Genomic DNA, 15,518 nt, shown 5'->3' on the forward strand with positions numbered 1-15,518 from the left:
CCCCAGCAAGCACAGCCAGTGGCCAGCTCTTCTGAAGATAAGGAGATACCAAGGATGAGTGTTCTTGCTAAGAAGGCAAGGTGAAAACCCCTGAAATGAGAGATGTCTTTAGCCCAGTGAAAGGAGAGGCTGGCCAGAGTGTGCAGGAAGGATGTCTAGAAGTTGAGCAGACCTAGATTCCTGCAGGCCTTACCTGCTGAACCAAGAACTCCAAGAGGTCTCCGAGTTTGGAAACACTCCAGGTTCCAGACATGTCTCGCTCATTTTCCAAGGCAAATAATTCACCCTTTAAAAAAAAAAAAAGTTTGTTTATTTGTCTGTGCAAAGTCTTAGTTGTGGCACTCAAGATCTTCAATCTTCCTTTTGGCGTGTGGGATCTCCAGGTGTGGCATGCGAACTCTTAGTTGCAGCATGCGGGATGTAGTTTTCTGACTAGGAATCTAAGCCAGGCCTCCTGCACTGCGAGCTCAGAGTCTTAGCCACTGGACCACCAGGGAAGTCCCAGTAATCACCCTTGATGTTGTATAGACCATGACTTGAGGTTCCAGACACTGGGTTGGTTTGCCCTCCCAAAGGGATAGCCAGCATCTCAGAAATTGCTATCCTCAGGGCCCCTCTTCCAGCCCAGAGTACTGGAAGGGAGATTCAGGAGTCCCGCCAGGTGCTTTGGTTGGCACAACAACCTTGCTGGTAACCTCTCATCCCAGCCACTGAGCAGGGCTAAGGGTAACAGAGTGAGGAGCAAACTTTCTGGCTTTGGGGCAAGCTGTGAAGATTGAGTACGTGCATCCTTAACTGATGATCATCCCCAGCAAAGGGAAGGGTCTCCATCACTCTTGACAGTGGTCCCAGCACATGCTTGAGATACAGTGTTACCATCTTTGGCGTTTCTTTCTTGATGTGCCATGGAAAATCCCCCTCAATTCACCTGAAAGCACAAGGCATGCCCAGTAGCTGCCAGCTGAGAAAAATGCTAACTGTTGGCCCACCACTTCCAATATTCAGCCCAGAGGCAAACAGCACTGGGGGTCCCTCAGCCTGGCTTCAGGGTTTCCCAGGTAACTCAGTGGTAAAGAATCCACCTGCCAGTGCAGGAAACCCGGGTTCCATCCCAGGGTCAGGAAGATCCCCTGGAGAAAGAAGTGGCTACCCACTTCAGTATTCTTGCCTGGGAAATCCCAAGGACAGAGGAGCCTGGTGGGCTATAGTCCATGGAGTCACAACAAAGTCAGAAAAATCTCCCTGGCCCACCCTACAAACCTAGCTATATGCCTGGTATGCTCTTCTTTCTTGTTTCTACCAATATTGATTCTTTTGTTTCAGTAGCTCCAGAAAACCTCTCCCATTTTCCCTTCTCTAACCTCCTAAAACAAGGGCTGGCAAACTTTTCCAGTAAAGGTCCAGATAATGAATACTTTAGGCTCCTAAGGATATATACTACCTGACATAATTACTCAGTCGTGTGCTCATAACACAAAAACAGCCAGAGACAAAATACCAGTAGGCAGGGCTGTAATTCCAAAGAAGCTATTTACAAAAAAACAGGCAGCAGGCTCGGTTTGGCCAACAGACCACAGTTTGTTCATCTCTGCCCAGGAGAAACTCTCCTGGTGTCTTGTAATTTCATACTCAACTCCCCAACTGCATTAGAGCAGAATGTTTTTGAGAGCACAGAGCTGGGAATTGGAAGACGTGATTCTCGCTCAGTCTTGCTCTAACTCGTGTACAACTCTTGGCAACCGCATGGACTGTAGCATGCCAGGCTCCTCTATCTTCCACTATCTCCCAGAGTTTGCTCAGATTCATGTAGGTGGCTCAGTGGTAAAGAATCCTCCTGCCAATGCAGGAAACATGGATTTGATCTTTGGATCAGGAAGAACTCCTGGAGAAGGAAATGGCAACCCATTCCAATACTGTTGCCTGGGAAATCCCACAGAAAGAGTAAACTTTTTGACTAAAGGGCCAGATAATGAATGTTTAGGCTTTAGCCTGGTGGGCTACAGTCCATGGGGTCACAAAAGGGTCAGACACAGTGACTAAAACAAAAACAACAGCAATGGAAACCAGGTAATGGATCTAAAATAATTAAATCTATGGGAGACTCTACATTCAGCTTTTTCTGCCTCTAACTAGCTGTGTGGTTGATGAGCGATTTATGCTGCTTAGGCCTTCATTTTGTCATGTGAAAACTAAGATCTTTGTACTGTCGGCTATTTCTGAAGCAGCAGAATTGCTGGGACAAGCTTGCTAAAAATACATATGAAAGAAAAAAGTGAAAGTGTTAGTCCCTCAGTCGTGTCCAACTCTTTGCAACCACATGGACTTTAGCCTGCCAGGTTCCTCTGACCATGGAAATTCCCAGGCAAGAATACTGCAGTGAGTAGCCATTCCCTTCTCCAGGAGATCTTCCTGACTCAGGGCTTGAACTCTGGTCTCCTGCACTGCAGGTAGATTCTGAATGACCAGGGAAGCCGTGTCAAATCCCCGGTGCTATGCCTGAAAAGCATTTGCTTTATCCTTGTATTCTAGTTATAATTGTGAGGGAGTAAGCCAAGGGATTGAAAGGTTTTGCCACCAAACAAAGTCAACTTAAAGCTCTTTTCCTTTGCTCTCTTCCAGAAGCAGCAGTTTATTCAATGAGGTTGTGCAGATGAACTTTGAAATCGCCAGCTTCAGCAGCCTCTCAGGGAGCCAGCCCATCACCTGGCAAGTGGAATACCCACGGAGGGGGACCACGGACATCGCAGTGTCAGAGATCTTCATCAGCCAGAAGGACCTGGTTGGCATCGTGCCCTTGGCCATGGTAAGACTTTTGCGAGCATGGATGCACCTGCATTCAGCTATCTGATTGCACCTTGATGTCCTTCTTAGCTTCCCCAGGATGTTGGCTGCAATTGTTTTATGGGATGTTTGCATTCAAAGTTTTCCATCTTCCTACCCGCTTGGAAGTCGCTACTTTTCATTAATCCAGCCTTTCTCAACTTCAGCTAATTTTATACTGGCTTTATGACATTTGCTATTTTATGACATTTGCTATTCCCCTGTGCCAGATATATAGTATTTACTTACTTTTTCTTCTCGAACTCTACAGCAGTTCTTTTTATTTCTGTTCCGCTTTTATAAGGAAGCTTTAAGCCACTACATTATTAGGATGAGTGTGGTTTGCTGCTGGTGTAAACCACCCCCAAATCTTAGGTTCCTCATGCAACCTAGGTTGGTCTTGCTTATACCACATGGCTTAGATGATGGGCTCTGTTCCAGGCAGTCCCTCTGGGATCTAGGCTGATGGATATGTCATCATCTTGCAGCTAAAACGGCAGAAACAACATGGCCTTCTTGGAGGCAAAGATAGAGGAACAGTCTGAGTCACATGCAAGCTCTTTTAAGCAATGGCCAACGGATTACAAATGACACTTTCACACACATCCTTGGGCAGAAGGAGTCCCCATGGCCCCATCAGATTTCAAGAGGTCTGGGAAACATAGGTGCAGAGGAAAAGTTAGATGACTACCCTGTTCTCTGTCTCATTGCACAAGAAATCAACATATAATTGACACAAATAGAACACAGCACAAATACAGTACATTCAAATCCCTGTTTCCAACTTCCCTGTACAGCTGGAAATGAGGAAGGGAGAGAGAGAATGGTAAGGGGCTAGAAGGATCACTCACCCACGTCTGCCAAGCCCTGAAACTATTCTCAAGAGCCATTCCTAGGCTTGTGCACAAGTGTTAAGACCCCCTTCTAGGAGATGTAAAGATGATGGCATTTCAAAGGCATGGGGAAAGTATTCTAAAGTGTAGCTCCAACTGTTTTTGCCAGAATTCACTTTCACGGACATGGAGTCTGGTGTGGATGTTCAAAAACTAATTTCTGTTCAGCTTTGGTGGCTCAGCCAGTAAAGAATCTGCCTGCCATGTGTAAGACCCTTGACCTGTCCCTGGGTTGAGAAGATCCCCTGGAGAAGTAAATGGCAATCCACTCCAGTATTCTTGCCTGGAGAATTCCATGGACAGAGGAGCCTGACAGGCTACAGTCCATGTGGTTTCAAAGAATGGGACACAACTGAGTGAATAATTGCATTAGAAATTGAAATGAGCAGGCTTTATTGACACTGGGTTAAGAAATATATCATTTAGAATTCTTTGAGTTACATGTGACAGAAAAGCCAACTCAAATTGGCTTAAGCATGATGAATTCACCAGCTCAGGTAACTTTAAAAGTCTAGAAAAGTGTTTCTCAGATGTTAACGTGCATATAGGTCACTTGACGATTCTCTTCAGATGCAAATTCTCATTTAGGAGGTCTGGGTTGGGTATTTTGTTAAAGCTCCTAAGTTATGCCAGTGCTTCTGGTCAGTGGAGCACAGGTTGAGTATGAAGTATGGAGTGTGTGTGTGAGTGTGTGTGCAAATGATGTCATCATGGAAGGTGGCTCCTTGTCCTGTGTCAGCTTTGTGCTCTTCTTGGCTAGAGTCAGTGTCCAGGAGACTCTGTCCCTAAGGTGACTCCTGGTAGTGCCAGGCTGATATATTCACAGTATCATATCCATCAGGAAAAGAGTGAAAACTCATTGCCAACCAGTCAAGCAAATTCTTAGGACTGCTCTGATTGGAACTGATTGGCTGGCTTGGATCATGTATCCAACCTGGGAAGCCAATCATGGAAGCCAAACAAAATGTGATGCTCTCATTGGCCTGGCCTAGGGAACACCTTCCCCTGGAGCATGTTTGGAATCAGACTAAGAGCTGGTAGGCATGGGGCATGATGGGAAAATCTGATTCCACTGAAAGGAGGAATGGATGCTAGTCAGACATAGCAACAGACATACCCATAGGAAGTATTCTCTACCATAGACTTCTCTTGACTTTCCATGTCCTAGAAAAGGCCTCAACAATCTATAGCACATGGGCTAAATTCAATTTCTGCCTGTTTTTGTGCATCATGCAAGCTAGGAACGACTTTTTCATTTTCAAATAGATACATTCTAAACAGTTATATAAGTAGTTTATTAATATACTCAGTTTTGCCTCTTGGCTCACAAACCCTAACATGTTTTCTATCTAGCCCTTTAGAGAGAAGATTTGCAGCCCTATGTTAACATAAATTATAGCCTATAAGTGCCTAATTTTTATCCTATTTCAAAAAGATAAGACATCCAGATACTGTGAAAAGTAAAGTCATTATTAGGATATGAGATATTATTTTGGCCACAAGAAACCCCTCTTTGAAGCGAAGTATTATTATTGTTGTTATTGTGATTTTGTAATACCTTTAAGGTAAAACGAAATGATGACTCACACACCCAGAATCCTATCGTTTGCAAATAACTGTAAAAGAATTCAAACTGTCTGCATCCAAGTGACCACAGGGAGGCTGACCACACAGTGGAGTAGACTTCAGAGTTCTGATGGCTAGATTTGAACTAATGTGATGTCATCATTTTTCTTCCCCTCGAATGTACAATTTAACCTCAACTCTGCAAAGAGATGTGGACAATTAGGAACTGTATTAGCATGAAGAGTATAAAAGCATCAGTTTGGAGGAATTTCTTTTCTCTTATTTTCTGTGTTTTCAAAGTTTGTTCTAGAATAAACTTTAGTACATTAATAGGCAGCTGAAATAGAAATTTTTATTTGGAAGAAAGTAGCAAATTAAACTGCAACTTGACTGAAGATGAGACATTAAAAAAAAAACTGAATAAGAGGCAAGTCTTTAGGTCACCTTTAGCAGCCAGTGAGGCAATGGGCTGGTCTTTGAAATAAATGAATTCCCCCAATTGTTGCTCATTTTAAAGAAAAGCAAACTGCAGAAAGGCAAAATAGATGTTTACCAAACGGGAAATGGGCCTCTTTGGGGAGGTTCTCTTAGAATCAAGCCTTCCCAGGTGAAGATGAAGTTGCTTAGTCATGTCCGACTCTTTGCAACCCCGTGGACTGTAGCCCACCAGGCTTCTCCATCCATGGGATTCTCCAGGCAAGAATACTGGAGTGGGTTACCATTTGCTTCTCCAGGGGACCTTCCCGACCCAGGGATCGAACCCGGGTCTCCTGCATTGGAGGCAGACGCTTTAACCTCTGAGCCACCCAAGCCCCTTCCTAAACCCAGGAAAAAAGCCATGAGTCTATTAATGAGATTCTCAGTGACCTTCTGCCTCACTTAGCAACAGCTTCTAACTCCCTGTGAATAAATGAGATGGAAGGAGCAGAGGAGAGGGCCCTCAACTCTCTAGCAGACTGATCCTTCTGGGAAGGAGCCCCCTGAATCACACTGCCCACCCCTTGCAGCATCCTAAGTCGAGAACTTGGCCCTGCAAAGCCTTCTTTTGTCCACCCCACTGTCATTTACTCAGTGATGTGATCCTCTCTTTCTGCAGGGGCAAGAAAGCTTCTGGGTCCAGTTCCATGGGCTTTGAGCATCTCCCATCCCTCCAGTTCCCCCCGCCCAAAGCGCTACATCAGCTGGGGCAGGAGAGGGGCAGGGATCTGGCTGCGGAGACCAGGACCAAAGGCTGTCCAGGGCAGTCTGAGGCCAGCACAGACTGGGAGCTGGAGCCATAACTTTAGTTCTTGGGCTTCCATTCTTCTTTGATGTAAGAAAAAAGTACTCAAGTGTCTAGTTGAGACCCTATGAGCAGAGGCCAGGTGCAGACCTCCATGTGGCAGTTTCTGCAAGCTGGCAGCACAGATGTGGAGATGCTGGTCTCTTTTCAGGGTAAAGTGATGCAGAATCCACTTGACTTCACCCTGAGCTCTTACGATGTGCAGACACTGTGGGTGTACATTGTCGTCCATCCTGAGGAGTCAGCAGTGAACAGACAGGTCTTTCACTCGGAGGACTGGCACTCGAGGGGGTTGTAGGTGAGAGGGCCAACAGACGGCAAATAAGAAGCTATTTCTTAAGCACTAAGACCAGTCGTGAGAAGATGAATGGCGATATATGAAGATACATGAGGACGAATAAGGCCGGACAAGGGGATGGCGTGTAACCATTTCCCAGTTCTGTTCATATCGCAAAGCTTCTCCCTGCAGTTTATTTAAAAATACAAAGCCAGGGGAGTTTCCCAGGGGTCCAGTGGTTAGGGCTTGGCGCTTTCACTGCCTGGACCCAGGTTCAATCCCTGGTCGGGAAACTAAAATCCCACAAGCTGTATGGTGCAGCCAAAAAACAAATAAATAAGTAAATTTTACAAACATATGAAGGTAAATTTTATGCCAGCAAGAACAGGAGCCCCTAATTTTGGCAGGTGTCAGAAGAGGCCCTTTGTTCCAGGACCCAGGTGACTTTATCCTGGATTGAATTTCCTGGGAAGTGGCAAGATTTACTGAGAATTTTTAAGAATTTCAAATGATTATCATTTTCTACCTTTGCAAACTTAGAATGAAATATTCCCTGACCCCTGAAATACGGTGAGAACTTGGAGGTTTTTTTCTTCCATCAAGCTTTCAAAATTCCTGGATTGTGCCCATATCTCTCTGCATAAAATCAAATTTAAAATAAAGTGGCTATCACTTGGGCTGTTTAAAGGAGAAATTGCTACTTGTTCTCGGGCCTGCAAAGTGATGATCTTAATCCTCACCTCTCCAGGGTGTCACGGAGATTCATTAAGGTTTGAGAGATGCTTGGAGCTGCAGGGCGGAAAGTGCAGCAGGAAAGAATTGTGGGGAAAGAGATAGCAGGGTCTGCCCCTCTCTTCTGCCCTGCTCTGCCCTCCTCTGGACCCTGGGTGCTGACCCATATGGACCACAGCCCTAGCCTCCCTTGCCCTCTGGCTTCTGGTGGGGTTTTTAGCCAGTGGGAGGTGTTGATGCCCTAACCCCCTTTCACCCCCATCCCCTGCTGTGTCTATGAATATCATCTTATTTAGAAGTAGCATCTTTGCACCTGTGATTTAGCTAAAATGAAATCCAAGGGAATTTCCTGGTGGTCCAGTGGTTAGGACTCATTGCTCTTCAATGCAGAGTCCCAGGTTTGATCCCTGGTCAGGGAACAAAGATCCACTGAAGCCACTGCTAACTGCTGCTAAGTCGCTTCAGTCATGTCCGACTCTGTGCGACCCCATAGACGGCTTCCCACCAGGCTCCCCCGTTCCTGGGATTCTCCAGGCAAGAACCCTGGAGTGGGTTGCCATTTCCTTCTCCAATGCATGAAAGTGAAAAGTGAAAGTGAAGTCGCCCTGTCGAGTCCGACTCTTTGGCGACCCCATGGACTATAGCCTACCAGGCTCCTCTGTCCATGGGATTTTCCAGGCAAGAGTACTGGAGTGGGGTGCCATTGCCTTCTCCATTGAAGCCACATGGTATGGCAAAAAAAAAAAAAAAATTGTTCTTTATTTGAAAAGTGAGGTCCAAAATCCAATGACTGATGTCCTTACAAGGAGAGCTAGATTTGGACATCTGGAGGAGACCAAGGGGAGGAAGGCCATTTGAGGAAGGTGACAGAGCTCAGAGGGAGGCATGTACAAACCAAGGAAAGCGAAAACTGCCAGCAGCCTACAGAGTCTAGAACAGATGCAAGGAAGATTTTCTCCTAGTGCCTTCAGAGGGAGGCTGGCCCTACAGACACCCTGATTTTGCACTTCTGGACTGTAGAATCCTAGGAGAATTTCTGTGGTTTTAAGCCACCCAGTCTGTGGTACTTTGTTATGGTAGCTCTGGAACACTAATGCAACGTTGTCCCTTCCCCTCTTGCTGTCTTCCCTAATCCCTCCCTTCCCTCTGGCTGCACATCTACCAGGAGCATGGTCTTTTCCACATACAGCTCTGTCCTGTTTGATTCTCCTCTTTCTGGGTACCAGTAACTGGGCTACTTACCCCAGGCTCCCAGCTGGGATGGGCATCTGGGTGTTCCACCATCCCTGGATGTTTCCTTTGATCCTGCCCACAGCTCTGTCATCACACGCTCTCCAGTTCTACTCCATTGGGTGGACTATCTGTTTTCAGCCAGGATGCTGAGGGATACTGAAGGTTAGGGTTAGGGATACATGCCCTAGACTCTCCTTCCCAGAGGATACCCAGCGATTATCCTCAGTCTGTGAGGGAGCGATTAAGGTATCTCACTGGGGAATCTGAACTCCATGGTTGGACTTCTCCACCCAGTGGCATCACACGGTTACTTGTCTACACCCTTTGCCATTGCTAAATTCAGAGAATGGGGGAATGGAATGTGCATTTGCTAGCCTGTGGCTTTGCAGAAATGCTCTTGGTCCCCCTTGTCAATCTACAAGTGATGGATGACTTAACTGTGCTCTGAGATCTGTGGGGAAGCGTGTTAGCAATATCCTGTGTTGGAGAAAGGCAAAGGCAAGCATTCACTCCGGAGAACCGAGAGACATCTCCTTTGATGGGGATGGGAGAATATTATTTTTAAAAAGACAATGAAAAAATAATGTGTTCTTATTTTCCCGAACACCTTGATCTCCACGCTCCTTCTCCTACTTGAAGATTTTACATTTCTAATTCCCTCGGAGTATTTTAAGGATGGCTTTGATGCTCTTGGCAATTGAAAAATGTTTGCTCAGTTGAAAAATAACTATATGAGCAGAAGAAGTGTTTCCTTGTCACAGCTGGAGATTTACTTTGGAATTCAATTTTAAAGTATCCCTCCCTCCAAGTCACCAGTGCAGATTTGTGTCTCAAAAGCTGATCTATGACTCATCTGAAGCTGTTTTGACAATGGTTTCAAGGTTGCTGATTAATTATCCAATACGTGGTACCTTATTCACTGCCTGCCACAAAGAAAATGCTCCAAAAATATGATTATGATTGCCATTCATATTTTCATCATCATTATCTGATCTTGGGTTTCCCCATCAGTAAAAGGAAGGGTTGGGAATGAACAATCAATCTAGTCTCTTCCAAGTTTATACTTTGCCTCATTTTCTTACATTATGCATGTAGAAAGTAAAAGCTGTGCTCTAATTTTAAAGATTACATAACTTCACTGGGGATGAGAGACAGAGATGGAGAGAAAAGTGATGCTGACCTAGGAAAATTAGTTGGAGGGACTCACAGGCCAGCACTGTCTTCTTCCTTACCCTGAATGTCAGTCAGAGCCCCTGTACCATAAGAGCAGAGCCCTGGAGAGAAAACCAGAGCTCAGTGCAACTAACTGCCAGACCATAGCACACCAACTTCTCATTTTTACTACGTCCATCTACCACTGAGTTTATCGTTGACTTAATATTTTCTCTCGGCAGAGAACAATCTAGGAATTGAGAGCCAACTATGTTGGCCTAAGTCCCAGCTCTTCCTCTGAATGACTGTGTGACCTTGGACAAATGCAAATGATATTATTTTGTTCTTTTTCCTGACTGAGTAATATTCAACTGTATACCTGAACCACATCTTTACCTATTCATCTGTCGATGGAATTTAAGTTGTCTCCATGTCCTGGCTTGGAGAAGGCAATGGCACCCCCACTCCACTACTCTCGCCTGGAAAATCCCATGGATAGAGGAGCCTGGTAGGCTGCAGTCCAGGGGTCGCTGAGGGTTGGACACGACTGAGCGACTTCACTTTCACTTTTCACTTTCATGCATTGGAGAAGGAAATGGCAACCCACTCCAGTGTTTTTGCCTGGAGAATCCCAGGGACAGGGGAGCCTGGTGGACTGCCGTCTATGGGGTCCCACAGAGTCGGACATGACTGAAGCGACTTAGCAGCAGCAGCATGTCCTGGCTATTGTGAAAGGTGCTACAGTGAGCATTCGGGTGCAGGTATCCTTTCAAATTACAAAGACTTTATCCTGAGAAGGATTCTTAGGCTTCACCAGCCAGTGAGAGATGCCCATGACACAGAGATGGCTAGAAGCTACTGCCGCAGAGAATTAAACCTTCACCCCAACTTCTCCATCACCCCCACCTGCAGGGAGAAGGATGCACCACCATCTCCTTATTAAGTGCCTACTGTGTGCCAGGCATGGTTTTATTGTTTGTTTTTTTTAAAGATTTATTTATTTGGCTGCACCAGGTCTTAATTAAGGCATTCAAGATCTTTTAGTTATGGCCTGTGGGATCTCGGCCCCCGAGCAGGGCTGGAACCTGGGCCCCCTGCATTGGGAGCGTAGAGTTAGCCACTGGACCACCAGGGAAATCCCCAGGTAAGGTTTTAGATGCTGCTGGGTGCATCCCCACTCAGCATCTTTGCCCTTGCTGAGCCCTCGATCCCCTGCCAAAAGGCTCCTCCATCCCTGCATGCCTGGTTCCTGCAGACTCAGCCCCGACTTCATCCTGAGAGGGTCCCCCTCCCCCCATAACATCAAGAGCTGCCCCCTGACACCTCATACTATCATGTTCCCATGTCTTAGTCTCTTCATATCTGATGGAATTCCTCTTCAATCATCCCCGACACTGTCTTTCTTACGTTTTGTTTCTGTATTCATCATAACATAAACCCTGCCTCCCCCAGTCCCCACCTCGATCTGGAATGTTGGCTCAGTGACAGCTAGGATTTTGTCCCTATTTCGTTTTGGCCTAGAGTCCCTTACTGTCCATTCATTCCATGCATGCATGCTCGGGCGTTCAGTCATATCTCACTCATTGCGACCCCATGGATTCTAGCCCACCAGGCTCCTCTGTCCATTAAATTTTCCAGGCATGAATATTGGAGTGAGTTGCTATTTCCTCTTCCAGAGGATCTTTCCAACCCAGGGATTGAACCTGCATCTCCTGCATCAGCAGGTGGATTCTTTACCACTGAGCCATCAGGGAAGCCCCCTTTCATTCCATCTTCCATTAAATATTGGCTGTGAACCGACTGTGTGTCAAGCTGGGAAAACAGCAAAGAACAGTCCCGTGTAGAGCATCCCAGGGATTATCCTGCAATGTCCACTTTGAAAGCCCCCTGCGTGCCTGGGTTCCTTGTTTCCTCTGGTTGCCTCTCATCTAAGACGACGAGTTCTGCGGTGCAGACGCACCCCTGCAGCACCATGCGTCTGCTCAGTCCCAGCACCCAGCATCCGAGGAGGCAGAGCTCCACATCCAGAGGGTGCTGGGTCCTGGTCAGTTCCACAGGAAGGAAGGTGAGAGTGGCCTGGAAACTACTGAACAGGATAGCAGCCTGCATCTTAAAGACTCCTGGTGGCCAACGAGATGCTACAACAGAGATAATGAATTGTGGGCACAGAATTCTACTCCCTCCCTGCTGGCTCCCCTAACCCCTCTGATGTGGCACACTCTGATGTGGTACCCAACCATCTGTGCTGTGTTTCTCTCAAACTGGTCTCGAGGCAGCTGAGTCCCCTGCCTTACAGCCACCAGCCTCATCCAGGCCGCCATCTCCCTGCCTCTGTCCTGACTTCCGACAGCTCATTCCTCTCACTGAGAACCTGACTAGATGTCTCTCCTCTGGGCAGTCACTCTTCTGATAACTCCTATTGCACTTAACAAAAAGAAAGAAAGAAATACAGTGAACCTCACCAGGACCAAGGCAGCCCTGAATGTCTAGCCCACAGCTTCTCTCTGATCTACAGACCTTTCTCAGGACTTCCTTGGCAATCCAGTGGTTAGGATTCAACCTTCCAATGCAAGGGGCATGGATTCAATCTCTGGTTTGGGATCCAAGATCCCACATGCCTTGCGGTCAAAAAAACGCAAAACATAATACAGAAGCAGTATTATAACAAATTCAATAAAGACTTTTAAATGGTCTACATCAAAAAGAATAAACTTTTAAAACTGAATAAACAAAGAGACCACCTCCCCTTGCACTGCATTCCAGCCCCAGGGCCTTTCCACCTGCTGTTTCCTGTGTCTGGAGCTTCCCTCCAGATTCTGTACTGCATCTTTCCCCCGCATTATACAGGACCCTGATTAAATCTTCTCAGACTTATTTTAGTGATTTCCTCTTCTCACAGTCCGATCACTCTTTCCCTTCTGAGTATCTTGATTGTCTTCCATAGCAAGACAGAAAATCGCGTATTTATTTACCTGTTCATTGTCTGATTTTCCCCGCTGGCATGTCAGTTCCAGGAGGGCAAAGACCACTCTGTCAACAGCATTGAGAGCAATGCCTTGCACCCAGTAGATGCTTGATAAGGAACTGTTGAATGAATGAATGAATGACCCACTGCATCTGTTTTCCCCACTTAAGTGTAAGCTCCTGGAAGTTAAGGACTCCTGTCTCTTTCATCAGCACCTGGCGCTACCCCTTCCAAAAGGACACCACTCCAAAATGCTTATTGCCTAAATTTCTCCAGCCAAAAGAAAGATGTATGATTCTCATTGTTTGCTGAGTGCAGGTTACTGATGCCAAGGCGAGCATTCAATAACTGTCAGCCCTTCTTCTACAGCCTCATAATTATGTCAGCCCTTGCAACAGGTTAGAGCACTCATCTAGGAATGAATTTACAATTCATTTGCAGTAATTGTCACACAAGAGGGAAAAGGGAATATTTTGGAGGGAAAGCAGAGAAGATGTGTCTCTAATGGAAGTAATGAATTCTCCGGAGCCGTTTCAATCCCCTTTACAAATAGACTACGTATTTAGACCCGCTTTATAGTGTCGTCCACTGATTTTTTTCAAATGGGGAGAAAGTTCAATGGCTGCTCAGAGTCTTTTGTTCAGCTTTAGTTCATAAATTTGAAGACTTTAAAATCAAGTTGTGGGGACTTCCCTGGCGGTCCAGTGGTTAAGACTCCACTTTCTACTGCAGCCAGGTGTGCGTTTGATTTCTGGTTGGTAAACTGAGATCGCATATGTTTACATAGCCAAAAATAAAATAAATGCAAACTGAGAAAGGAGTGTGGATTGTGCTATTTCCATGGTTCTCAAACCTGAGAATGGTAGACATCACCTGGGGGCCTTATTAAAACATGGATGGCCAGCCCCACTGCAGAGTCTGGAGGTTGTGGGTAGATCCCAAGAATTTGCATTTCTGACCATTTCCTGGTGACACTGATGCTGCTGCTCCAAGGACCACTGCCCTGGATCAGGGCTTCTGATGCTTGGTTTTCCCTTTGCAACACCCATCTCTCCCCACCACGATGTTCTGTGTGTACTTATTGACTGTCAGCGGCCCATCTCCCCTCTGGCCGGTCATCTCCATGTGGGTAAGTCCTTGGACTTGTTCATGGCTGTGTCCTCCATTTCTAGAACATTTCTCAGCACCTAGAGATATTCAGTAAATACCTCCATTGAATTAATGAGTTCTGAATAAAGGGCTTCCCAAGTGGCTCAGTGGGTAAAGAATCCACCTGCAATTCAGGACACACAAAAGATGCAGGTTTGATCCCTGGGTCAGGAAGACCCCCTGGAGGAGGGCATGGCAACCCACTCCAGTATTCTTTCCTGGAGATTATGGACAGAGGAGCCTGGTGGGCTATAATCCACAGGGTCACAAAGAGTCAGACATGACTGAAGCAACTGAGCACCACTCAAAAATATATATACCTTCTGCATATGCTACTCATTATTAATTTCAGTTACAATCTGGGGAGGAAAGAGACATATTTAGAAGCTTATAAAGCAGTATTGTCCTGTGAAACTTTGTTCCATATCTGTACCACCAGCTACATGGAGTCCTCGAGCACTTCCAATTGGCTAGAGTCACAGAGGAATTGAATTTTTAACTTGACCTAAGTGTAATTCATTGTAATGTAAATAGCCACATGTGGCCAGTGGGCCCTTTATCAGATGGAGCAGTGATACAGGGGATGGTGATGAAGATGACTGGATGGGAAAGGTAGGTCCAGATTCTGTCCTGCTGTGAGTCCAGACCTTTCCATCATTCTTCCTCTGTTCAGCGCTCAGTGTAGCTCCTATGGGACTGTTCAGTAATGGGGCTACATTTTTTTCCGTATTGTATATGATCTGATCTGTTAAACTTGAAAAGGCATGATGAACGATCTTTGAATTCCTTGTGCTTTATCAGCACAGTTTTGGAGCAGATGTCAAGAAAGAAGCTCCACTGGCTTAACCTAAAAGGAGAGTTAACTCCATTGTCCAAGGGCTTCAGGCACAGTTGGATCCAGGCGCTCAAGCAACATTTCCTATCATTTGTCTTTTTTTCCAAGTTCTGCTTTTCTGTCTGCAGACTTTCCTTTTCAGGCAGGATTTCCCAAAGGTTACTGCAGACTTCCATTCAAGTAATTTAGCATCCCTAGGAGAAAGGCTGCCTTTCCCCCAAGAGTTCCAATGGAAGTCTCAGATCTTATCTCAGGTCACACTGATTATGACTGACCGAGCACAATGTGTGTGCCTCAGAATAAGGCCGGGTCCAAAAAGAACTACAAATAATTGGAGGGGAATGGGGGAAGGATGGATCAGGGGGCTTAGCAGACAAAGCCCAAGAGATACCAATTACAGTGCTTCACAGACACCGCAGGCAGGGCTGAGCTTACTGCTGCCTTGGTTTGTGAGTCATGACTCTCCATGGAATGAGCACTCAGGAAAAGGGTGAGCCCCAACCTGGGCTACACATCAACTTTCACAGCCTTTCATAGAGCTTTGATCCTCTCAGCCTGCATTCTGCCTGGCTCACCTCTTGCCTAGCGTTATGAAGACAGAATAGAGGATAAGG

At 46.0% G+C, this 15,518-nt stretch overlaps 1 protein-coding gene across 1 annotated transcript in view; it reads left to right on the forward strand.

The window, feature by feature from the left end:
- TMEM132C (transmembrane protein 132C) overlaps positions 1-15,518 on the forward strand; it is a 449,453-nt gene that overhangs the window by 357,198 nt on the left and 76,737 nt on the right. The window contains exon 4 of the mRNA XM_027567043.1: positions 2,620-2,803. Coding sequence (XP_027422844.1) covers positions 2,620-2,803 — 184 coding nt within the window. The remainder of the gene's footprint in view (positions 1-2,619; positions 2,804-15,518) is intronic.

The sequence above is a fragment of the Bos indicus x Bos taurus genome, chromosome 17 (genome assembly GCF_003369695.1).
Source record: "Bos indicus x Bos taurus breed Angus x Brahman F1 hybrid chromosome 17, Bos_hybrid_MaternalHap_v2.0, whole genome shotgun sequence".
In the NCBI taxonomy this organism is placed as follows: domain Eukaryota; kingdom Metazoa; phylum Chordata; class Mammalia; order Artiodactyla; family Bovidae; genus Bos; species Bos indicus x Bos taurus.